General features: G+C 34.3%; 5 protein-coding genes across 6 annotated transcripts; 3 read left to right on the forward strand and 2 right to left on the reverse strand.

Moving 5' to 3' along the window:
• Nucleotides 1-1,375: 1,375 nt before the first annotated feature.
• Nucleotides 1,376-6,579, reverse strand: LOC108205783 (uncharacterized). The gene is made up of 14 exons (XM_017375852.2): nt 6,320-6,579; nt 6,137-6,184; nt 5,973-6,033; nt 5,799-5,831; nt 5,019-5,143; nt 4,723-4,857; nt 4,259-4,335; nt 3,840-4,075; nt 3,117-3,173; nt 2,842-3,010; nt 2,313-2,370; nt 2,152-2,237; nt 1,987-2,043; nt 1,376-1,735 (listed from the first exon to the last, which is right to left on the reverse strand). Exons 1-14 carry the CDS (start codon nt 6,444-6,446, stop codon nt 1,655-1,657), a joined length of 1,350 nt encoding a protein of 449 aa, XP_017231341.1. The 5' UTR covers nt 6,447-6,579; the 3' UTR covers nt 1,376-1,654.
• A 2,415-nt stretch (nt 6,580-8,994) lies between these two features.
• LOC108210172 (pentatricopeptide repeat-containing protein At3g25210, mitochondrial) lies at nt 8,995-12,886 on the forward strand. Of its 2 annotated transcripts, XM_017381452.2 has the most exons (3): nt 8,995-10,457; nt 11,916-11,977; nt 12,542-12,886. In XM_017381452.2, the coding sequence occupies exon 1, from the start codon at nt 9,070-9,072 to the stop codon at nt 10,180-10,182; it is 1,113 nt and encodes a 370-aa protein (XP_017236941.1). In that variant the 5' UTR covers nt 8,995-9,069; the 3' UTR covers nt 10,183-10,457; nt 11,916-11,977; nt 12,542-12,886. The 2 variants fall into 2 exon arrangements, with proteins under 2 accessions (XP_017236941.1, XP_063944487.1); XM_064088417.1 differs by lacking the exon at nt 11,916-11,977.
• Nucleotides 12,887-14,240: 1,354 nt separating this feature from the next.
• LOC108205803 (scarecrow-like protein 28) lies at nt 14,241-17,081 on the forward strand. The gene is made up of 2 exons (XM_017375881.2): nt 14,241-14,404; nt 14,499-17,081. The coding sequence occupies exon 2, from the start codon at nt 14,972-14,974 to the stop codon at nt 16,907-16,909; it is 1,938 nt and encodes a 645-aa protein (XP_017231370.1). The 5' UTR covers nt 14,241-14,404; nt 14,499-14,971; the 3' UTR covers nt 16,910-17,081.
• Nucleotides 17,082-17,633: 552 nt separating this feature from the next.
• On the reverse strand, nt 17,634-20,725 carry LOC108206609 (uncharacterized). Its single transcript, XM_017376964.2, has 9 exons — nt 20,506-20,725; nt 20,042-20,172; nt 19,888-19,954; nt 19,323-19,375; nt 18,616-18,670; nt 18,443-18,517; nt 18,193-18,310; nt 17,998-18,044; nt 17,634-17,911 (listed from the first exon to the last, which is right to left on the reverse strand). Exons 1-9 carry the CDS (start codon nt 20,608-20,610, stop codon nt 17,801-17,803), a joined length of 762 nt encoding a protein of 253 aa, XP_017232453.1. The 5' UTR covers nt 20,611-20,725; the 3' UTR covers nt 17,634-17,800.
• Nucleotides 20,726-21,949: 1,224 nt separating this feature from the next.
• Nucleotides 21,950-24,949, forward strand: LOC108209410 (scarecrow-like protein 28). Its single transcript, XM_017380289.2, has one exon. It carries the CDS (start codon nt 22,655-22,657, stop codon nt 24,665-24,667), a length of 2,013 nt encoding a protein of 670 aa, XP_017235778.1. The 5' UTR covers nt 21,950-22,654; the 3' UTR covers nt 24,668-24,949.
• The last annotated feature ends 170 nt before the right edge of the window (nt 24,950-25,119 follow it).

Raw genomic sequence — 25,119 nt, forward strand, 5'->3', positions numbered from 1 at the left:
AGATGTAACCCAACCTCGGACCAAATTTATTTCATACATTAATATAACCAGGTGAAGACAACCAGTGTCAAAAGAGTGATGCGAACTCAATTATTTCCTGTTTGACTGTGGGATTTTAAGCAATTGTTAATAATAATTTTTCCCTGCAATTTTACAATGAAGTATAGAAATGCATGAATTCACGTCTAAATTATGGACCGAGTGACGTGATCCTTATAATTGCATGAAATATTATGTATCGTATTTATACAAAAATCATTTGTTTGTGTGGATATTGACCCTATAATTACCGGGATAACAGGGACGAATATAGTAAAAGACACGGGGACATAAAATTTAGAAATTATAATTGTTTTTCGAAAATTTGTTTGGTATCTTCTAAGATTTGAATCCTATATCCGTATATGCGGGACAGGAGATCGATGAGCTTTTGAGACTTAAGAAGATTCAGAGGTAATGACACTAGCTTGGCTCTACTAGAGATGAAGATTCAAGGGCGATGCCATTACTTTGGCTCTATTATAAAGCAGCGTTTTGCGTTTGCAGCAACTTTGAATCTTACAACTCATGCATACTTCCAAATGCTTAATCCATTCAACACCTAAGCCTCATCCTTTCGGTGATTTGTGCTAATCACATCGCTAATTATCCATCCTAGTTGTACACATAAATACAAAATTTATTTATTTCGGAGAAAATGTCCAAAAAATTCAAAATGTAATAAAAAAATTCGCACATAAGCGACGGGACCGGTGCGCATCTAAATAATTTGCAATCAATAATACAAGTTCAAACCGGGTTTCGTAGTTGGACGGTGAGCAAATGCAGAGAAGATGAGCATTCATGTATGTTGAATAGAAAGCTTAACCGTCTAGTTGAGATGGATAGGTCACCTAAAGGATTACAGAGTAAGTTTACATGTTCCAGGAAATGAAGTTATTTGGAATGATTCAGTAAAGGGTCCAATTTAATATATATAGTGGAATTAACTTATTAAGGAATAATAGGTAATTTGATTCTCGCTCATCCCGATATTTATCATCCGACGGTATATATTTTTACCGGGGACAATTTTTGAGTTATCCCCGTACGGGGGACAATTTTTGAGTTCTACCGGGAACAATTTTTGAGGTCCTACTTGCCTGTTATTAAGTGTTTTGATGATCTGGTGGTAGGGGACTCACTTTTAAGAAATTCCCTCCTTCCACATAAGAGTGAACAATGTGTTGAGTGTGATGAGGTGGCATGTCTGCCACTCAGTGAAACTGTATTTGTATTAAATATTCAACTGAATCTGTGTCCGGTATTTATTATTAAACTCTTTCTTTAATGACACATTTTTCCTTCATGAGATCCACCTACTGTGCTCAGCAAGTAATGATCAATTTCACTGAATAGATATAACTAGTGTATAATGTATTGTTGTACATTGTTATACAAGGGATCAGTTTCGGAATGTGATTACAGTGGTCTAAAATAGTGAACAGGCGCCTGCCGGAATGTATATTAACAATGTCAAGACTTCATGTAGGTCAATCCTTAACAAGACGTTGCCAGGTAGTGTTACCAGTGGATAACTCTGCATCACAGACGGTGAAATCACAAAGTGGCTACTAAGATGAGCTGCAATGCTCATTGAGCATTATCTGCCATGTTAATTTGTGGTTGTACAGAGCTTTCTTATCTTTCTATCATGGTTAAGAATGGCGTTTACACTTTCGACCACCAGAACAATCTGCATAAGAAATTTTACTTGTATTAGATGCTAGATCTGTTGGAAAATTTATCATGTTTTTCCTATGAAGGGGCTCCAGTATTGCTGACCTTTTCTTTTGCAAAATTTAGAACAGACTAAAAATGAAAAAGTTGGCAGTACCAAAAGCACACATTTGAAGGCCAAGGATAAATTTTTTTAATTTAAACACAATTAGAACTCTAAGAAAATGCATAGTATTAATTTCAGCAATTTGACTACAAATAACATACCTGGAAGCAAGCGTAGGCCATTGCAGTTGCAAAGTAGAAGTTGGCATTGCCAGTCCCCTGTAATTGTTCTCAACTTATCAACTTAAGATCCACCATATACTTTTTAATATGAATGACAATAAATAAATAAAGTGTGTAACTTTGAGACAGATACGAGACACATACCCTCCATATCCATAGGTTGTGCATTATAGGGCTAAGAAGAGAAACCCCCACATACCCGGAAAAGAGGAAGAAAGAGAACTGCATATCTGCAGGAAAAACAAAGTCTTGAGTAAGACCAAAGTAACAACCAATGAAAACAAAAATAAAATTCAAGCAATTACCTGCTAGTTCATTGACAAACAAGCTCAACAAACCCAGATACAGGGCCGAGTCTCCTACCTGATCAATGCATAAGATAGACATTTAAGTAGGCAGATGACTTTGTATATTGCATAACAAAACAGAACCCAACATTTATAAGATAATTTTAGAAACAAAGAATTCACTCTCATTGTTTAAAAGTTAGCTACTGCCTTTGCACTAAGCTGACAGGCTGACAGCACATTAAGATAATAGTAGGGAAGTAGGCACTAGGCAGTAACCATTTCTATACTTCACACTAAAGCATGTGATCATAACATGAAAGAGTCATTATAGAACATTTAACCGAGATGCGTCTAGGCCAAACAAGATAGTAGAGGATTTTTTGACCAGCTTCTTCAGAAATCTACTTAAGATCTATATTGTAATTTCTATACATCAGAGAGCCCTAAAGGAACTGAAAGAGGAGTGAGAAGATGCAGTATATATTACGCTAAGTCTAATTAATAAACATGCAACTTCAGGTTATAACCAAATAAGAAAACTTACTGAAGGATATGATTTGAGAATTGAAGAGATTGCAATGTACACAAAAGCCAGAAAGCAAGGCCGGTGGTTCAGTCTTATGGCTAATGGCAGCAACATGAAGAGAATATTGACATGGAAAACTATCAAAAAGAAATCTCTGAAAAAATCAAAAACTTCTGCAAAAAAGTACCTGCATTGGAAGTAGCACAATATATTTACTTACAGAGACGATTAAATATTAAAGTAATTTATTTACTCTGAAATCATTTGTAAAGTATAGGTCACTTATTACTCACCACAAGACACCGATATTGGGAGATAAGTCTTCCACCGTGAGCATAAAGCCATATGTTCTGCATTTATCCATAAAAGAAACAAGTCAAAACTACTTATAGGAAATCTCGGGGAAAAAGAAGCCTGAATACTATTCTCATGATTCAAGAGTCAATAAGAACATTATAAACTCTCTATTACTACATATCCTGTCCTTTTAAAGATTCATAGGTCGTTGACACAGACTAAGAACAAGTGACCTCTCCATGCTAAATCATGATGAGCATATCAAATCGGATACTGGTGTTTTTAATAAGACATACAGTTTGAACTGTAAGCATCTTAGTAAAACCATATAAGATATGGTGGTATAAATTGATTATTTGGGTGGGCACCTGAATGAAACTCAAAGTGAAACCCATGGGTTATCAAGGGGAATTATACAAATTCATGTGACAGGTATGCATCTATAATTCTATTTTGAAAAAACGGCCTTAGTCCAGTAGTCAGCCCTCTTACTAGTCTCACTAGGTGTTAAAAAAAAATAAAGGATTAATTTGTTTGCACATGTGAACTCTTGTCCGTGTAAATCTAATAATTGAGTAAAAGGAGGTGCAAACAAACTGGGACATGCATATGTTGCAAGTATTACTAGGTTTATTTATGCTGAGTGCTTATGGAAAGCTCTACTGTATCAATATGAAAGCAGGAAAAGATTATTAAAGCTTTGCATGGTATGGATATACCTCTGTATCATCTCATGAAGACCACCATATTCTTTCACTGATAATCCGCATAGAAACAACACACATGATGCAAATACAGATACCCAGAAAAAGAAAAGCACAATCGATGTCCATGAGAAATAACTTGAGTGTGCCGACTGTTCAAATGGAATATCATCTACAGTTCTAGTTGGATTTCTTTGAAAGAACAGTTTCCTTGGCGGTGAATCTGGACCATAACCTAACAAAAGAATCACCTAAAGAAAGATAAGTAAAGAGTTATATAATTTCATCAGCTTGTATAAAGATGAAACGACAAACAACTGAAAAGGCATCTTCTTATAATAGTTTTACTGTCTAATTAATTGCCTTCACAGTAGATTCAAAATTAAGATCTTGCAGTGAATAGTGGAATACAAATGGAAAGAGAAGCTGCATACTGGTATAATAAGAATCGCTGGATACAAAGCCACATGTGAAGAGACGACCCATCCAAAAGCTGCCAAAGGAGGTAATCCTGTTGTAGCATAAAGAAAAAATGAATGAGGACAACTAGTAATTCATGTGAAGAGAACTCTTCTGTAAGGGAACTCCTCTTTTATAAATAATAGAAGGTAGATTTTTTTATTTTTTTTTTGCATTCCATACTGGACATAGTAATTATACTTGCCACTTAATCAACATTACTATTAGACATCTAGGGGAACATGACTAGTTCAGCATAGCGCTCCTAATGCAAGGTGTTTCCAAATTACACCTAATTTTTAAGTATAAAATAGAATATAACATACTTACAGTTTATACTAAAGAATAAGATATAGCAAGCCACTTCAATACTACAAAACGTAACACCTATTGAATCAATTTGCACGAGTAAATTGAAAGAATACTTTTAGTTTCTTACTCTTACAGGCTCCATAAAGGGTCAAGAGAATTAAGAAATTTTCAATTGGAGAGGTTGAAGAACCAACACAAGTGACTATGGTAAAAGGATTCCACAGGTACACGAGAGCAGCAATATCTCCAGCTGGCAGAAAATCTGGTTGATAATAGTAAAAACTTAGCTCTTAATATGTGAATAAGAGAAAGAAATGGAAAAAAAATAACATGCAATGTTATATAACAATAGTTATAACTCCATAAGTATACATTTTTGAGAAGGAACTTCTTTAAGGTGGTCAAAGAATATTTTTGACTTACCTGGACTGTCTACAAGTTTGCCAAGTTTTAGAGTATTTAACTTCCTACTGTAAGCCACATTAAGAATGTTGCCAATGGCACGAATAAGCATAGCGGAGGCAAGATCTGCGATCACAAATACCAAACTGTATCCAAAATGTGTTGATATTAACTTGCATCTATGAAAAGTAACCAGAATCCAATTCGGATACAATAAATGAGGAAAACCAAGTTGGGTGAAACCAAAGGTCAGTAATTAGTACCAAACATCTTTTTTTCTGCCAATCTCATGAAAAGGGAATTCATAGCATATTAACAATTTTATATGACACCAATGAGAACATAGAACTATACTGATACTCTTATTTATGATTTGTTTACTTATAAAAAAATCCTAACAATTTTTCTTACCCCTATCATTCGAAATGAAGAGACGATTTGGATTTTACACACTGTTCTTGGAATGTGATAACTGATAGAACTCGAAATCCTAAAATTTTCTCTTATAAAAGTTACTTAATTGGTAATAAAGAAAATATTCATATGTATGGTCTTCTAGCCTTTTAAGCTCGTAAGCAAGTGCCCTGCAGCGGCAGCCCTTATAGACATTTTAAAGATTAATTACTGTTGTATGCCTTTCTCTAATCAAATCCTATGCAGCTGATTATCTTTAGTTAGATTTATACCACACCGACTGTTTGTTTTCCAAACTAACCTTGACAAAACAATTTCTCTTAGATCAAAGTTCCTACACAAATATCTGCTTAAAAACACATATACAACAAATAAGGCAAAACATACCTGCACAAGATATGAGCAGGTAGGCCTTCAATTCTGCAAACCCACAAATAACAAACACAAACATACTTCAAACCCACAAATAACAAACACAAACATACTTCAAAAACCGCAGCACGGAGACTTTAAAATTTCATTAGAAATCAATCTTTATAGAGGAAGTGATGAAATAGTTACCTTATAACAGTAAGTGGACCAAGTAGAGATAGTAAAATTGGGGATCCATGGTACATAGAACCTAATAATATCACCATCAAACTCGATATATCAAACACAATAGTACTATACAATGCACTGTGCACTTATATATTTAATTAAATTTAAAGGGTAAGAGGACGAACCGGCATAAGGGGAAATAGAAGATTGCTTCAGCCAGTAACCTTCAGCCACTACAAACAAAAACCAATGGCAGTAAGCAATTCAAGAATGTACCCAAGCAGAGAGAGGGGGGAGGGAGGCACAGAGAGAGAGGGGAGGAGGAGGAGAGAGGGAGGAGGGAGAGAGAGAGAGAGAGAGAGAGTTACAGCGACGAAGACTAGTGAGAGGAGTAGAAAGTTCAGGACGAGACGATAAATTAAGGACATTATGAGGGAAGTAAATTAGAATTAATCTGAGCAAGATTGATGCCCATGTCCATTGCCACAACCCCATTAATCTCTCTGGATTGATGTCTCAGTCTCGATCTCGATCTTAGTTACTTGAGTTTCTTGAATCTTGATTTTGATTTGAGCTGGGGTTTCAGGGTTTTGGACCTTCTGCTGCTCCCCACGATCTGTACGACGTCGTTAGTCTTGCTATTCATGTTTTTATCCCTGGAATTTTTTTATTTTTTTTTATTTTTAAATGTGAATGAATCTCAACCGATATGATTCGCCAATGCATCGTGATAATTCTTTCATTCAAGAAAACTTATTATCTAACCATCGGACATGCAAGATGACCGGGGAAATTTAGATAATAAAACTTTAATGTCCGAAAAGAAAAATCCGTCTTCTTCCCAGCATCCTGAAAATATAAACAAATGAAATAGGGAGAATATAAGTCCATATATATGACTGATTATATATATTATTAAAAAATAAAGGATAATGCATCCGATAAATAATAATTATTAAAATCATGTGTATATCATTTTAAGTAGTGAAAAGGAAATTAACTAAAGTCCCAACCAAAGATAAATCTTTGGTGAGACACGAAAAAAAATATAAAATACCAAAAATATAACATAACAATTATTAAAAAGCCAACAAAATGGCACATAATTGCAGCCAATAAAGTGGCACATATTGGAGCCAACAAAGTGGCACATAATTGCCCCTTACAAGCCAATAATATGCCATCAATCATGACCACCCATAAATGGTACAAAATTAGCCATCAATAGAGGCACAATTAACATACTAACTGATTAAATGAGAATCAAGACATATTTAAAAATTTCAAATAATTTCCATTTGTACAAAAGAATCAACTTTAACATGATAAATGAATTCTAATTGTTTCAAAAAAAAAAAAAAGAAGAAGGAATTCTAATTAAAAAATTTTGAATTTTTATACAATATCTTTGGATTCTAAGTAAAACATCAATCGCTAAATTTACTATAGCAATTACTAGAAAGGTTAATATCAAAATTTAAAATATAAACACATGAGTCAATCACTATAAAAGGAAATAATATTGCATGATAAAATTTGCCTCTATTACAACCAAAATAATTAGAAATTTAATGTAGACAATTAAAAACCAAAAATTGAATACTGTTTTATAAAACTGAAATCATAACTTATGCCAAAAATTTAGTCAAACATAATACAAACACCACCGCAGACCACCATCATCTACCCGGAATCTAATATCTTGTAAGAACAACATATTAACACTAAATCAAAAATCTATGTTTGGTCAAGACTCAAGATTGCAAAGAGCTTATTCTTAAGCAAGTAAAATCAAAATGCAAAAGATATATTTTATGTATAATAATATTAAGATTTGATGAAGATATCTACATCATCAACGGATCACATAAACAATTAAGATTGTGAATTAGAAAAAGTACACCTTGATTTTGTGGAGTATATTCACCCAAAATGAGTCGTTTTCAAAGATGTCCTTGCAGATGTCGATGAGTAGATCGAGATCCCAATATTTGATTCAGTTGAAAACGCAAATCAAATGGATCAGATGGTGAAAATAAGAGAGCAAAAGAGATCAAAACACGTTATACTAAATTTTTTATATAAACATACAAAGAAATATACCTACTTTTATCCCTGGAATATTTTTTGATTGCTTTTTTTATGCTTATTTTCATGGGCTGGATATTCTATTTTCTTGGGCAGGGTATATTATTAGTTATTGATATTTTTTTTTCATATATGATTAAAATCTTATATTATTAAATAAGCCCCTGACAATATTTACATTCCATCAGTAAAGAAAAAATATAGAAGAAGAGACATTATTGTCTTAAATATTCCGATCATAAAAAGTCTTTTGCTAAAAAATTACTCCCTCCGTCCCTCCTATTTCTTTGCACTTTCCTTTTTGAGATGTTCTATCCAATTCTTTACATTTCAAAACTTACCCAAAATAGTCAATGGGTCCCACTACTTCTTCAATTTTATTTCCTCTTCACACTACTTTTACTTCACTATCTCCTTTTTATACATTAAAAATTAATGGATCCTACCACTTCACCCACTTTTCTTTTCCACTACTTTATACATATTTCTTAACCTCCGTGCTCAACCCAAACGATAAGAAATGGGAGGGACGAATGGAGTAGTTGGTATATTAAAAGTAAAAGAAATGTCTAGAGGATTACACATCATTAAATATTATATTGAACTGATAAGTTTTATTTATAATAGTCTATAACATAATATTTTTAAACTATAATCGATCGATATAACCACCAATTATAGACAATACCCCCTTTCCCGAGTTCTCAATAATAAAAACGTAGGGAAAACTATAATTTGTATTCTATTTTATTTTCCTACCATTCTAATAATAAAATGAAACTAAAAAATTAAGTAATTCTTCTATTTTTAGATTGGAAGGAAATGATTATAAATTTTAAAGATTAATATTATAGGTTAATTTAAAAATGATAAAGAATCTATTTATTTTTTTTAAAATAAAAAGTGTCTATTAAAATAAGCAAAACTATCGTATTTCAATTTAAGGGCCCCTGAGAGGATGATATCGGATATGCTCTTAATTGACAGATAGTCAGAGACACAAGGGTGCGCGCAGACACACAAAACATCCATGGCAATGGCGGTATTAATCAAACGACATCGTTCCTTCCTCGCTCCCCTCCTCCCCATGACCGCCATTCGCCGCCGGTCCTCCGCCCCTCAAGATCCCCAACCCCTACCACCACTAAACCCTAACCCTAAAACGCGAACCCCCCTTGAAAAACAATTCGAAACGTGGCTCGACAAGCTCAAACCAGGCTTCACTCCACTCGATGTCCAACAAGCCCTAAAAGCCCAATCAGACCCTGATCTAGCCTTTGACATCTTCCGCTGGACGGCCCAGCAACGCCGGTACAAGCACAGCGCTGATACTTACCTCACCATGCTTCACATTTCTGTTTCCGCTAGGCGGTATCGACAAGCGGAGACTTTAGTTGAGGAAGTTATTGCTGGTGCTTGTCCTGCTAGTGTTGAACTTTATAATTCTGTTATTAAGTTTTGTTGTGGCCGTAAATTTCTGTTTAATCGTGCTTTTGATGTTTATAGAAAAATGTGGAGATCCGATGATGCTAAGCCGTCCTTGGAGACGTATACCATGTTGTTGAATTCATTGTTGAGGAAGTTTAATAGGCTTAATGTTTCTTATGGTTATTTGCATACTGTTAGGTCAATAAATAAGCAAATGAAGGCGTTGGGGATTATTCCTGATACTTTTGTGCTGAATATGATTATTAAGGCTTATGCTAAGTGTTTACAAGTTGATGAGGCGATTAGGGTGTTTCGTGAAATGGGATTGTATGGGTGTGACCCCAATTTGTATACTTATAGTTATTTGATTAAGGGGTTGTGTGAGAAGGGCAGAGTTAATCAGGGACTCGAGTTTTTTGGGGAAATGAGGGAGAAAGGGTTGGTGCCGAAAGGGAGTAGCTATATGATTTTGATTTGCAGTTTGGCAATGGAACAGAGGTTTGATGTTGCTATTGATGTTGTGTTTGATATGTTGAGTAATTCTCTGCCGCCTGATTTCTTGACATATAAAACTCTTTTGGAAGGGTTATGTAGGGAGGGAAGGGGTGAAGAAGCTTTTCAATTTCTTGATGACTTTAGGAAGAGGGATCATACGATGAAAGAGAATACATACAAAATGCTGTTAAACGGATTGCATTTTGTAAGTCGAGAATAGAGTTTTATGGATTTTGTCCTTCTCTTGTATTCGATCATAGGCATTTTGCCTCCCTGCATAAATATAATGGACTGCAGGTTTTTTTTATTTGTTTTTGTAATTACTGATCACTTGCCTAAAGAAGTTCAGTAAAACATCATTTCCCTGTGATAAAATTTGACACACAACCTCGTGCCAAACACACAATAGTTTGGAGATGGACACACCTGACGAACAATCCATATGTTCGTGAGCATCACTGGTGTATCTCACATATCTCCCTTCAAAAGCTCATGGTAATAAACACTATTTTTCATCTTTTATTTACATGGTTGTTGTTTTTTTTTATTATAATTATATTTTCATGGTTTAGTGTTTTTTTTCCTACTTCATTGTGTATTTGTATGTACTGTGTGATTAGTTGATTAGTGTTGGATTTTGTGCTTTTTTGTGTTTATTAAAAAAATTTCTAAGATTTTAATTTTTAAGTTGTGTTGTGAAATTTAGTGAGTGGAGAAGATTTTCATATATTTTAGTACATTTGGGAGAAAATAAGTTTTGATTTGTTAGAGCATCTCCAACCATGAAAAACCTTATGCTAAAAAGTGAGTTGGCATACCAAAAATAAAAAATATAGTCAATGTCTTGAAAATATCACACTCCAACCATCTCCACCCCTTGTCTATAATTTTAGCCAACCTCTTATAGATGACTATATATGTCAAACCTCTACATACCTATAAGAAATCTGTAGGAAGATTGCACATCATTTATTAACATATTGAACTGATAAATTATATTTTAATAATCTATAATATTAATAATATACTATTTTTTAAATTATAGTCATCTAATATAGCCAATGCCATCGAAGCACAATGTCTTATAGGATTGGCAAATTTTACATAATGTCTTATAAGTTCAATTTAGCCAACAATTATAACCAACCCCATTGGAAATGCTCTTATGTAGTTTTCAATGTTGATGTCTTTATGTTGTGTTTAATTTTAGAGAATGAAATGATATTTTTTTGTTTTACAAGTTTATATTCATGATCTCCCTTCCTTTCTCCATTTTGTTCCTGACAAATTGAAATAAAATCTAAACCCTCTAATTTGAGATGGAACAGCTCCTCTTTCCACTCTTTTTTTCCCCCTCAAAAATCCTATTCTTAAAATTTTGCACCCTTCACCATTTATTGGGCATAATATTTTACTTCTCCCAGTCTTTTTTCAACTTGCATAATAGTTTTGGTTGACTATTTTTCCTAAACATTTATAGGAGAATTGGGAAAGTTTTTTCTCAGAATATATTTTGCATCCAACAAATGGGGAACTAATTATGGTATATCTTACATCAATAACTTACTACCTTATGTTGCACCATATTGATCTTGTAATATAATAGTATGATACATTGTTGCTAGTGTAATGAAAGGACAGGTTGCTGCATAAACTGTAATGTCATTTTGGATATTACATTTTGCAAGAAATAAGTGTTGATTGCCTTTATATACTAAGCCTTAAAAGCTTTAAAAGCAGAATCCTCGATTATCTTTAAAGAAATTCCGTTTGAGCTGACATTGATACGTAACTTTTAAATTGGTTATTTTTAAGAGCATATACGTAAGGAACACATTTTGTTATTCAGGGAAAGTTAGTTTAAATTTCGAGCTTCATGCGGGTCAGCTATAATCTTTTCTCATCCTTTTGTTGTACTCTTTTTTGGAATATCATATACATCTCTGTAAGCAGGAACATTCGGGAAATCTTAATGGAGCTGTTAATGCACATTTTAGCAAAGGGGGTAGAAATATGTAAGTGTTCTTCCACGTGGCTTAATATATTGGAGTTTCATTGTCTTCAGGTTTTTGCAATTTTCATTTAGAATAATCTAAAAATTTCTGTTGTCATTGTATAATTTACTAAATGTGTTCAACACTAGTGTATCATCCATTGCTGAAGCTGAAGTCGATTTAATGGACATCGATGATCCAATTCAAGATGAATCTTTTCCAGTATTTCCTTCTGCTAGAACTATGAATCCATTTTCACTCCACAAGTCTGACTTCGATGATATCAGATGTTTCTGTTACTTTCTTCCTCCACAGGACCATGTAGATTTTAATATATGTTCATTGAATAAACCTTCGGAAAATCCCTCAAAAGAATAATTCAATGCTCCCTTCGTTTGAACTTGAAGATGGAAAAGAACTACTAATTAATTTGTTTGAGAATTAAATTTAGTTAATTATGTCTCGATTTCTTTTACTAACCAATGCACTGTAAGTCAACATGTATATCTCTGAGTGTGTTTTCTCTTTTCACCGTGGTCTTGTATTGGATGAAAAGGACATGATTCTTTCTCTTCTCATGAGCAGGTGAGTTCATATCCTAGGCGAGCTTTTGAGCTTTTGGTGATGAAGCGAGAGATTTGACTTTTAATGAACTTGGTCTGACCAGCAGGGAAGAAGCCTTGTTTCTCGAGTTGATTACGGTAAAATTATTTGGATCTCACCGGGTTACACAAGCACACTCCATGTGGTAAAGGTTTCCTAGAGTTAGCTCTGGGCCTCTGGTGAATAAGTTGTTATTTAAGTGAAACTGATGGCTAGTTAATTAGTTATTCATCAAGGCAGTAATGCTAATAGAGTATGATTTATGGAGATTATTACATTGGATGTGACGGAAAGTAAAGCAATACACAGGGAGTTTGTTATTCATCACCGCTTATGCCGGTTTGATATTGCTCTTGCATACATTAACCAGAGTTTTTTGTTTCTTAAAAATGCTTTGTAAATCTATTAAGTAAACTGTTTTTTTGGGAAAATTGTTTTTTTTTTGTTTTGGTTTTTTGGGAAATTGTCAAAACTTTCGATATCAAACCTCAACAAATATATATTATCTTAAAATATACAAATATCAAAAATATTATAAATGATTTCTTAAAGAGGCTATTTACAACATCACTCCAATGCTTATTTTTAGTCTTATATTTATTTTTATTTTTCATATTTTTGGTTGGTTCAATAGCTTTTTTAAGTAAACAATTTTTGACATTACTTTCACACTTATTTTTAATGTTTTTTGTCAGTTTGATAGTTTGATTTTAGTAATGAATATTTCTTCTCATAGTTTTATTTATTTGTATCTTTATGTGCTTTAAACTTTACTTCTATTAGATAATTAAAATCTTATTTTCACAAAAATATAATACTTAACAATTTTAATTTGAATCAAAATGTTTAAAAATATGTATATTATGTTAATTTAAACCAGTCCCAATAAATATAGGAACTATTAAGATTAAAAAACACTTAATCATCAGAATTTATAACATATAAATTGAAGTAAATAATTAATCAATTTTTGGAAAATTCAAGAAATTGATGATAATTGGATAAGTACATGACATCAAGGGAGGGGTAAGTATCGGAAAGTCAAGTGAGGGGTAAGTACTGAGGGGTAAATACAGGAAAGACTAAATTCGTGATATCGAAAAATATCAAAACATAATTGTAGTTATTTTCTTATTATAATTTTATTGGAGTGATTAAAGATATGATAAAAATTATGGTGAAGAATGTTATAGGAAAGAATATTAGCGAACTATATTTACATTTTGATAAAAATAATAAAAAAAGTGCTCAGATATGACATTATATTGAAGTGAAAAATCAATTTTTTTTATAACAAAAATGACAAAATTACAATTAAATATTATCAATTTTGGACACACCTGTGAAATTAAGTGAATCCATCAAACATTTATATCTTAATATATAATTATAACAATAATTGTAAAAAATTAAATTTTGTTATAATATTTACAATATTCACCTCTTTGCTTGATGCTTTTTAACTGATTTTCTTAAACCCCAACCAGAAGAGCAAAAAAATAGTATTATTTCTTCACTGTGGACGTAATCCGTACAAATACAACTTCTCATGCTGCAACGGTAGGATTTCTATCAACGGTCATATCCCCATCAATCTCACCCGTCAATTTTTTCATCCAACGGACACAAATCAACCCTGAGCCATCAATCTGTAAATGGAAATAATGTATACCATCCTAAAAAGTACAAACTTTACATCACTTCGTAACACCCCTTCAATCTTCTTCATTAAACTTACAAAGATTCGATCTTTACTATTAATCGGCTCTTTTGGGTACCTGGGTTTTGTTTTCTTGATGATCATTGTTGAAAGATTGAATCTTTGTTTGTAATTCGCGTTTTTGGGTACTTGGGTTGTGTTTTCTTGATGATCATTGTGGTTCTTTTCATGCTTTTTTGATTGAGATTGAGTATCAAGCTTGTAATGGACTTGTTTCAGGTTTCAAAAGCGGAAATGGATCATTCATCTTCATCGGTTTCACACTTCTTCAGCTACCAATTTGAGATGGAGTTCAATGCTTGGTGCGAGTTTCATTCAGCTGACAAATCAAGGTTCTTTCTAGTTAATATTCACTGAATCTTTTAGAATCCGATGGTCATTTTTCGGTAGGTTTGTTTTCTTATAATTGTCTTAAATTCTTTAATTCTTTGTAGTGCCTAATTCTCTAATTGCATTCCATTCTTTACTGCACATATCATTATTTCTATTGACAATTTGACATAAGACACACAAAGCTGAAATTTTTTCACTGATTTTATTTGTTATCTTGACATCGGATTCTTGATTCTTTCGTTGAACACACACACTCTCACAGTTTGTTTCTCTTGCAAGATTACATTTTATAGAACTATATATTGCACATCATTATTTATACATTGACATAGCAACACGAAGCTTGTCATTTCCTTTCAATGAGCACACAGAGATTGGAGTTGCCATGTAGTTTCACGCGAAAAGAGACCTCAAGATCACAATCCATAAGGCCTGTTGTTAACCTTTCAATCGAGAAGCCAGCGGAAGCCAGGACAAGTAGTTGTTCTCTCAGGAAAAGTATTAGTCTTCCACCCTTGACAAGCACAGGTCCAGTTGTATTTCATGATAGTAAATTAGAGAAGAAGGATGAATTCCGGGATAAAAGCAAGAACAGATTGAAGAGGTTTGTGGATGAGAATTTCTTTGATAAGGATGATTCTTGTATTAGTAGAGCTAAGAAGATAAGGGGTAGCAGAAAGTATGATGATTCTTTAGAAGGGGGTGAAAAATTATGCTTAGATCAGCTTTGGTTTCGTCAGAGCTTCGAGGTCCCGACGTCTGTGTCACAGTTTTCCGGCCTTAATCCACAACAATCCCCTTTCTCTCTTCTATGTTCAGAGGAGGAGGAAACATGTTTTGCCCCGAGCAAGGTGACTGCTACAACTTCTCCTTTGCCAAACAATCCTTGGGCCAACTCAGTTGTAACTGAATTTCCCAAGCTCGGCGAGAGGAATGTTGAGCCAAGCCAAGCAATAGCGAAGGAGGCATCCGAATCAAGTACATCCTCAGGGAGTGACAACAATTTAGAGAATAGGCTGCATGAAGACGCCAATGAACATGAGATAGGTAATGGGTCTAGCCCAAATAACCCTAATGGAAGTACTGGTTTTGTAGCAGGGAGTAGTGATGACAATGGGGACCATGATGGGTTTGAGCTTGTTAGCTTACTCATAGCCTGTATCAACGCAATAGACTTGAAGAACATCGAAGGAGTTAATCATTTTATAGCTAAGTTAGGGGAACTAGCTTCTCCACGAGGATCTTCTTTAAGTCGTCTCACAGCTTATTTTACCGAGGCCTTGGCCTTGCGAGTTGCAAGGGTTTGGCCTCATATCTTTTACATTAATACACTGTGTGAGCTTAATTCGGCCGAGGAGGAAAGTGGCACTGCACTAAGGCTTTTGAACCAGATTAGCCCGATTCCACAGTTCATTCATTTCACAGCGAATGAGGTTCTGCTTAGAGGGTTTGAAGGGAAGGACAGGGTTCATATAATAGATTTTGACATTAAACAAGGACTTCAGTGGCCTAGCTTCTTTCAGAGCTTGGCCTATCGGAATAACCCCCCAAGTCATGTTAGGATCACCGGCATTGGTGAATCCAAGCAAGATCTTATCGAAACAGGTGAGAGGCTAGCTGGATTTGCCAGAGCATTAAACCTACAGTTCGAGTTCCATCCAGTTGTTGACAGATTAGAAGATGTCAGATTGTGGATGCTCCATGTCAAGGAAGGAGAATGTGTGGCTGTAAATTGTATATTCCAACTGCACAAGATGCTCTATGATGGCAGCGGAGGGATACTTATGGATTTCATGGGATTACTTCGCAGCACTAACCCCACAGTCGTTGTCATGGCTGAACAAGAAGCAGACCACAATTGCCACAGATTAGAATCCAGATTTTACAACTCACTGAAATATTACGGTGCCATTTTTGACTCTCTTGACCTTTGCCTTCCACAAGACAGCTTGGCCAGGATCAAAATCGAGGAGATGTTTGCACGCGAAATCAAAAACATTATTTCTTGTGAAGGCCGCGACAGATTGGAGAGGCATGAAAATTTTGGGAAGTGGAGGAAGTTGATGGAGACGGGAGGGTTTCGTAACATAGGAATCACTGATAGAGAATTTCTTCAGAGTCGAATGCTGCTGAAAATGTACTCTTTTGATAATTTTAGAGTGGAAAAGCAGCAAGGCCATCTTGATGGCTGTAGTGCACTTACTCTAAACTGGTCTGATCAACCCCTTTACACAGTTTCAGCATGGGCGCCTCTTGATATTGCAGGAAGCTCCGCATCTCACTCACAACCAAGTTAATTTGATTAACATCATCGTCTTCATCATCACATTTTTATTCACACAGTTATAGAAAATTCTTTGTAGGCACAGAAATCCGTTATCATTTTTTTTATTCTTTTGTCGCAGATAAGATATGTCCTGAGATTTAGAATATTATAGTAAAGGCTTTGGCTCTATGGTTCAGTTCAAATTCTAGCTTCCGGGAGTCTCTAAATATATCTCCAAAATTCATGTTTATTCTTTGATTTACTCCATGTAAATTCTTTGATTTACTCCTCATGTTTCTTTTGTTGCCGGATATAATTTTTCTGCAATCCACGGAGCTCAACCGGACGCGTTTGTCTAATTAAAAAAAAAAATTACTCATTATTTAGAGAGAGAAAACTTAAAAATATTATTTGAAGTGTATCAACAAGCTTATTATTAATTTACAACTTTTTTGTACAGAAGTAACAAATTATTATAAACTATTATACTATAAATTCAAATTTTAAAATCAAAATAGTTATTAAAAAATTAGAATTTCTAAATTCTTAGATTTCGGCGATTAACTAAATTACAATAAAAATAAGGTGATCACACACCGTGAGATTTGAAGAAATAGAGCAGAGATTTCTTAAAGTCTCTTCGAAGCAGAATCTCTTATATTGATAACCAAATTTAGACGGTAAGCAATTGAATATATTTTCTCGTCAATTCTGTATCCTTCAATGCAGAATGTAATGTCAACATTCGAAAAAAGTCGAGCACAACTTCGAAGAGTATATATATGGAAAAATATCTCCAATTACATTGGCTAGCTAATATTTCTTGCTACAGAGGATTTCAATAATTTATAACAAACCCAAATGGTAAACAGCCCAGAAACTCTTGGCTAGCAAATGATTGTACTGTAGAGTATTCTTGATATTACGTTTGTTGTTCACTGTCATTGGATCGTCGATATGGCATAAATCTGTGATCCTTGGCAGCATTCTTTTTCCTCCTCTTCTCAATGAAGGACTCGAGCTTGCCAGATTGCTGACAAATGACCAAGAAAAAGATTCAGATAAAGAAAATGTACTGCATTTTACCATTACAATGGTTGATAGTATTCAGAAACATACCTTGAGTTCCTTGTATTTCTCTATAAGCTTCTGCTTTCGAATTTCAGCTGCAAACCATAGTATTGATTTTAGTCCAATTCATATCTTGTCTATCTCTATTTTCATTTTTTAAACACATATGCCTTTATATTATGGTATGACAACATAAATTCAACAGGAATTTTGATGGAAACAGATAAGCGGAGAAAGGATTACATTTTTTCAAATAGAATGGCTGCTTCCCTTGTTTTGCTGCTTCTCTCTCTTTCTTCTTATGCTCAGAAAGAATCTTTTTATCAGTATTCTTTGTTGAGGCGGACTTTAGTTGTTTATCCTGGCATAGTTTATAAATCACATCAACATTACAATTAATTCATTAGCACTTTATCAAATTCTAGAGTGAACAAAAAGTATCAGCTAGATCCATTCAGCAAAATAGCTGTTTTTATCGTGAAATGGTACTTACAACCCAAGTCATCCGATTTTTCAGTTCATCCATGGCATTTGAATCTTTTGTTTTCTTCATTAATTTCTTCAATTCCTGCCAACAAAAAAATAATATATATTATTGTTGGCTAAATTGGCATTAACAAGATACTTTAGGATGCAATCTTTTATATGTTCTCTCCAAAAACATACCTCTTTTTCTGCTGGAAGTTCACGCTCATACAAAAAATTATATCTTTTCTTGAACCTAAGAGATTTTGAAACAAGTTAATTATATAATCTCTGTTCGAAATACAAGCCTTTTAACTTCTCGAAAACTACAGTTGAGAAAGACAAACATGATAACATTAATCAGCTACATAAGCCTACAAATATTATGTCGATAAACAAATAAAAAAGTAAAATAAGGGACGGTAGTACTGAAAAGTATATGGATTTTATGTCTTTACACCTGTGCCCACTAAAATGACCCAAATTATCATAAAATTTTATGCTTAAATGCTTGTTCTAATGTCCACTCAGCTACTGGTAGATATTCTCTAGCTAACAACAAATAAATATTTAATAAGAATATATATTTCGCTTTCAGCACAGACTAAAACCTACAATATCCATAGAATAATATTGCACATAATAATGTAAACATTGTTTCAGCTAGTAATAAGTAACAAACAAGGGAAGATAGTACACATAATCATGTAAACATTGTTTCAGCTAGTAACAAGTAACAACCAAGGGAAGATAGTACAGGTAAGAAAGAAAGCTGCTGTCAACAGCCAAACAATGAACTCTTTAGCTATGTAGTCAATATGTATAGACGTGAGGATTTAAAAGAAGATGAAACATGGGTCTAAGGTGATACAGAGGAATGATGGGAAGCATGGGCTTTAGTGTCTTACCCGTCCACATCAAGTTCGCCACATAATGTCTCAAACCGGGGATCACGCACAGCCTATTAAAAACAAAACACATTAGTCGAAATGAATGATATGACAAGCCTCAATCATCTTCTTTTTTATCGTAATCAAAATTTGTAACAAATCAAGTCTGAGAGACCAACAACAGTCTTCTCAGTAATGTAAACTAGCTGTCAATGGACTTGCGTAGATATAATAAAAAGAGACCCTGTTAATGAGAATTTGTATTAGAACTAATTCCCAGTCCCATCAAGTGGGTTGAAGACTTGAAGTGCCATGATCCAAACGGCCGCAGATAGAAACTAATTTCTATTTAGGCCATCCTCTATTCCAGACTAAAGAAGCTATTCAAGGGTGTGTGCGTAAGAAAACATACTTATTCAAAAATGTAATAAGCATTCATAATCAGTAGCTTCCAATAGACCAAATTAAAAAATAAAATTTTCCAATCCAACTAGCACAATACTACACACATAATCACATCAAACAACTGGATCAATAATCAATATAACATTACTCAACATTAAAATTACACTGGCCAACTAACCTTCTTAGGAACTTGAATAACTTCTCTAAATCTCGCAACAGGTTTTTTGCTAGTGACTTCCATCGGCCTTCAAACAAATAATTACAAACTATCAACACTTTAATCGTAAACCACACAACCAAGAAACAGAACAAAGTAAATTCCCAAAATCAACCTGTTCTTATTAGCCCGACTAGTACTTTTCTGAGAATTAGGCTTCTGATAAACAGTATGTGACCCGTCACACCGAGCTTTCTGCAAGTCCTCAAATGTAACATCAGCAAGCTCCCTCTTTATATCATCTTCCTACAAACCTCAAATTTACGATTATAAGCACAAAATCAGCTATATCATTGAAAATACAAATATGGGTGCTTTAAATTTCATACTTTATTGCATAAACATGCACATCAATGTGTAAAGTACACAAACGCAACTATATCAAAGCAAATACAAACATGGGTCTATCAAGATTTATACAAATACAAATCAATGTGCATATTACAGAAATTACAGATACCTACAAATACAAGCATGGGTTTATCAAGATTCATATTTTAATGCATACATAAACAAATTAGTGTGTAAATTGAGGTTTATATATACAAACATATAGATACAGAAATTAGAGATACTTACATCTTCAGAGGACGATAAAGATTGGTTTTTTTTATCATCTTCATCGCTATCGGACTCAAACTTGATTTTAGATGAAGTGGGCTTGGCAAACTCAGGCTTTCTCATCGTGATTCGGGTTTGATTAAGCTTTGTATTTGCCCAAAATCAAGGAAAAGAGGTCAAGTGAAGGATACTATACAAGTACGTTAAACCCTAATTCGTTCGTACATGTTCCCCATTAATGGGTTGACCCGTACTCCGACCCGATCATATTTTTGTGATTTTTCAATTTTTTTAAAGGAATTTTGAGTATGAAATTGATGAAAATATCGGATTTTGGAGGGCGGAAATAACAAAATACTAGTGAGTTTTGGATAAGTTAACAAAATACAGATTTTTCAGAAATAAAATTTGACATATCTTCAATAATTTATATATTAAATAAAAGATTCAATTAGTTATTTAAATTGAAAATTCACAATTTTCGTATAATGTTTATACCTTTTTTTGAATTGGAAAAATGAAAATATGTTAGAACAAACAGATATTTTAAAAATAACTCGTGCTTGCATCATCTTTAATCTAGATATTATTAAAAGAAATGGTTATTTGAATTTAGGGAAAGAACCGGTCAAAAGCTTGATAGTTAGGAAAAAAACTTGTAATAATCCTTGTATTTTTATCACTCAATATTCATGTAAAATCATTTTTTTTGAAAAATATATATTTAATTTTTAATTTGATTTAGTTTCATACAATATTATTTAAAACTGACCAAAAAGACTATTGAAATGTTGCATAAGAGTAGTATGTTGGTATATAATAATAGCACAATAACCAGCTTAATCTAGCTTTGTTCTAGAGACATCTCATATGTTCAGTTTTTGACATAGTTTAATCTTATGAGGCCCAGCAATTTGTCTAACTTTCTATGCTCCCACACAAAAAAACAAATAACAATAATAACTTTAATTATGATCAGAACACTATTTAGTTAGAGTAAAAGATAAATTATAATTCTCATACAATATTGAGTTAGAGTAATGATTATTTAATCTTTCTAAAAATTAACCTCTGATCCTATATATCCAATTATGCTATCTTTCAAATTAATATAATATTAAATTTTAGAAAAATTAAATCAATATTTCCAAAAATGAAACTCAAGAAAGTACAGTAAATCAATTTCCTGGAAATTTCAACAAAATGATAATAAAGTACACAACGGTCAAGTGAAGAAGCATCGCCCAACAAGCACACTCAACTGGTTTTTTTCTCGAAAAAGCAAATAAATATGTCATCAAATATTACAACGGTACTATTTCATTAACGGTCATGTAGACACTCAATCTAAACCGTCAATCTTTACATCAAACGGTCATAAATCAACAGTGACCCATTTGTACATGCAAATGCAATAGTGTTATACCAGCTCAAGATACAAACTTTACCTCATTTCATAACACCCCTTCTCCAGTAAACTTATAAAGATTCAAGCTTTATTGCTAATTAGCTCTTTTGGGTACTTGGGTTTTGTTTTCTTGATGATTGTTCTTGAAAGATTGAATCTTTATTTGTAATTCAACTTTTTGGTACTTGGGTTGTGTTTTGTTGATGATTGTTGTAGTTCTTTTGTGCTTTTTTGACTGGGATTGAGTATTGAACTTGTAATGGACTTGTGGAAGGCTTCGAAAGCCGGGATGGGTCATTCATCTTCATCAGTTTCTCAGTTCTTCAGCTACCCGTTTGAGATGGAGTTCGAGGTTCATTCAGCTGAGCAATTGAGGTTCTTTCTAGTTAATATTCACTGAATGTTTTAAAATCCGATGGTCATTTTTCGGTAGGTTTGTTTTCTTATACTCCTCTTAAATTCTTTGATTCTTTATTGTGTCTAATTCTTACTGATTGCATTCTATTCTTTGTTGCACATATCATTATTTATCATTGACATAGAGACACAAGACTGATCTTTTTTCACTGATTTTATTCGTTATCTTGCCATCGGATTCTAAATTCTTTTGTTGAACACACACACTCACAGTTTGATACTCTGCAATATTACATTCTTTAAATTTATACAAACTGATCATACATTGCATAGTTAATTGACTTTTCTTGAACAAAGAAACATATAAAAGAAGTAATTAAGGTTCGGAAGGCGGTTTAAAGTATGTTGGCCGGGTGTCCTTCCACATTATTGTCTCCGAGGCATAGATTGAGGAGTGAAGCATCTGCGCAATTTCAAGCTTGTCATTTTCCTTCAATGAGCACGCAGAGACTGGAGTTGCCATGTAGTTTTACGCGGAAAGAGACCTCAAGATCGCAATCCATAAGGCCTGTTGTTAACCTTTCAATTGAGAAGCCAGCGGAAGCCAGGACGAGTAGTTGTTCCCTCAAGAAAAGCATTAGTCTTCCACCCTTGACAACCGCAGGTCAAGTTGTATTTCATGATGGTAGATTAGAGAGGAGAGATGAGTTCCGGGATAAAAACAAGAACAGATTGAAGAGGTTTGCGGATGAGAATTTCTTTGATGAGGATATTAATAGAGCTAAGAAAATAAGGGGTAGCAGAAAGTATGATGATTCTTCAGAAGGGGGTGAGAACTTATGCTTAGATCAGCATTGGTTTCATCAGAGCTTTGAGGTCCCAACGTCTGTGTCACAGTTTTCGGGCCTTAATCCACAACAAGCTCCTTTCTCTCTTGTATATTCAGAGGAGGAGGATACATGTGTTGCTTCGAGCAAGGTGACTATTTCTCCTTTGCCAAACAATCCTTGGGCGGAATCAGTTGTAACTGAGTTTCCCAAGCTAGGCGAGAGGGATGTTGAGCCAAGCCAAGCAATAGCGAAGGAGGCATCCGAATCAAGTACATCCTCAGGGAGTGATAACAATTTGGCTAACAGGGTGCATGACGATGCCACAGAACATGAGATAGGTAATGTGTCTAGACCACATAACCCTAATGGAAGTACTGGTTTTGTAGCAGGGAGCAGTGATGGCAATGGGGACCATGACGGATTTGAGCTAGTTAGCTTACTCATGGCCTGTATCGACGCAATTCACTTGAAGAACATTGAAGGAGTTAATCATTTTATAGCTAAGTTGGGGGAACTTGCTTCTCCACGAGGATCTTCTATAAGTCGTCTAACAGCTTATTTTACTGAAGCCATGGCTTTACGAGTTGCAAGGGTTTGGCCTCATATCTTTTACATTAATACACCACGCGAGCTTAATTCAGCTGAGGAAGAAAGTGGCACTGCACTAAGGCTTTTGAACCAGGTTAGCCCGATTCCACAGTTCATTCATTTCACAGCAAATGAGGTTCTGCTAAGAGGGTTTGAAGGGAAGGACAGGGTTCATATAATAGATTTTGACATTAAACAAGGACTTCAGTGGCCTAGCTTCTTTCAGAGCTTGGCCTTTCGGAATAACCCCCCAAGTCATGTTAGGATCACCGGCATTGGTGAATCCAAGCAAGATCTTATCGAAACAGGTGAGAGGCTAGCTGGATTTGCCAGAGCATTAAACCTACAGTTCGAGTTCCATCCAGTTGTTGACAGGTTAGAAGATGTCAGATTGTGGATGCTACATGTCAAGGAAGGAGAGTGTGTGGCTGTGAATTGTATATTCCAACTGCACAAGATGCTCTATGATGGCAGCGGAGGGATACTTATGGACTTCCTGGGATTACTTCGCAGCACTAACCCCACAATTGTTGTCATGGCGGAGCAAGAAGCAGACCACAATTACCAGAGCTTAGAAACAAGACTTTACAACTCACTGAAGTATTACGGTGCCATTTTCGACTCTCTTGACCTTGGCCTTCCACAAGACAGCCTGGCCAGGATCAAAATAGAGGAGATGTTTGGACGCGAAATCAAAAACATTATTTCTTGTGAAGGTCGCGACAGATTGGAGAGGCATGAAAATTTCGGGAAGTGGAGCCACTTGATGGAGTCAGGAGGGTTTCGTAACATAGGAATCACAGAGAGAGAATTTCTTCAGAGTCGAATGCTGTTGAAAATGTACTCTTTTGATAATTATAGAGTGGAAAAGCAAGGCCTTGATGATGGCTCTAGTGCACTTACTCTAAGCTGGTCAGACCAATCCCTTTACACAGTTTCAGCATGGGCGCCTCTTGATATTGCAGGGAGCTCCACATCTTACTCACAACCTAGTTAATCATCTTATTCCAACATCATCATCATCATCATCATCATCTTTATCCGAGAACACAATTATACAAATTCTTTGTAGGCACAGAAATCCGTTATCATTTTTTCATTCTTTTGTTTCAGATAAGATTTGTCTAGAGATATAGAATATGTTAGCACTAGCATTGGCTCTATCACTCAGTTTCAGAGAGTCTGTCAAATTCATGTTTTATTCTTTGATTCATTACTATGTAATTTGCATCTCAACTTGGATTTGTATCAATGAAAATGCTTCTTTTGTTACCATTTACCTACACATCTTCTCCAATCATATTGGCTGGCAAATATTTCTTGCTACAGAGGAATTCGATTTTCTGATATCCACAACAAATTAAAATTACAATTTTGTTATGGATATTAGAAGAGAAATCATTATTATAATTTGTTATTTATCTTGGAATAGGATAAGAGCATGTGGCT

This window comes from Daucus carota, chromosome 2 (genome assembly GCF_001625215.2).
Source record: "Daucus carota subsp. sativus chromosome 2, DH1 v3.0, whole genome shotgun sequence".
NCBI classification, from domain to species: Eukaryota; Viridiplantae; Streptophyta; class Magnoliopsida; order Apiales; family Apiaceae; genus Daucus; species Daucus carota.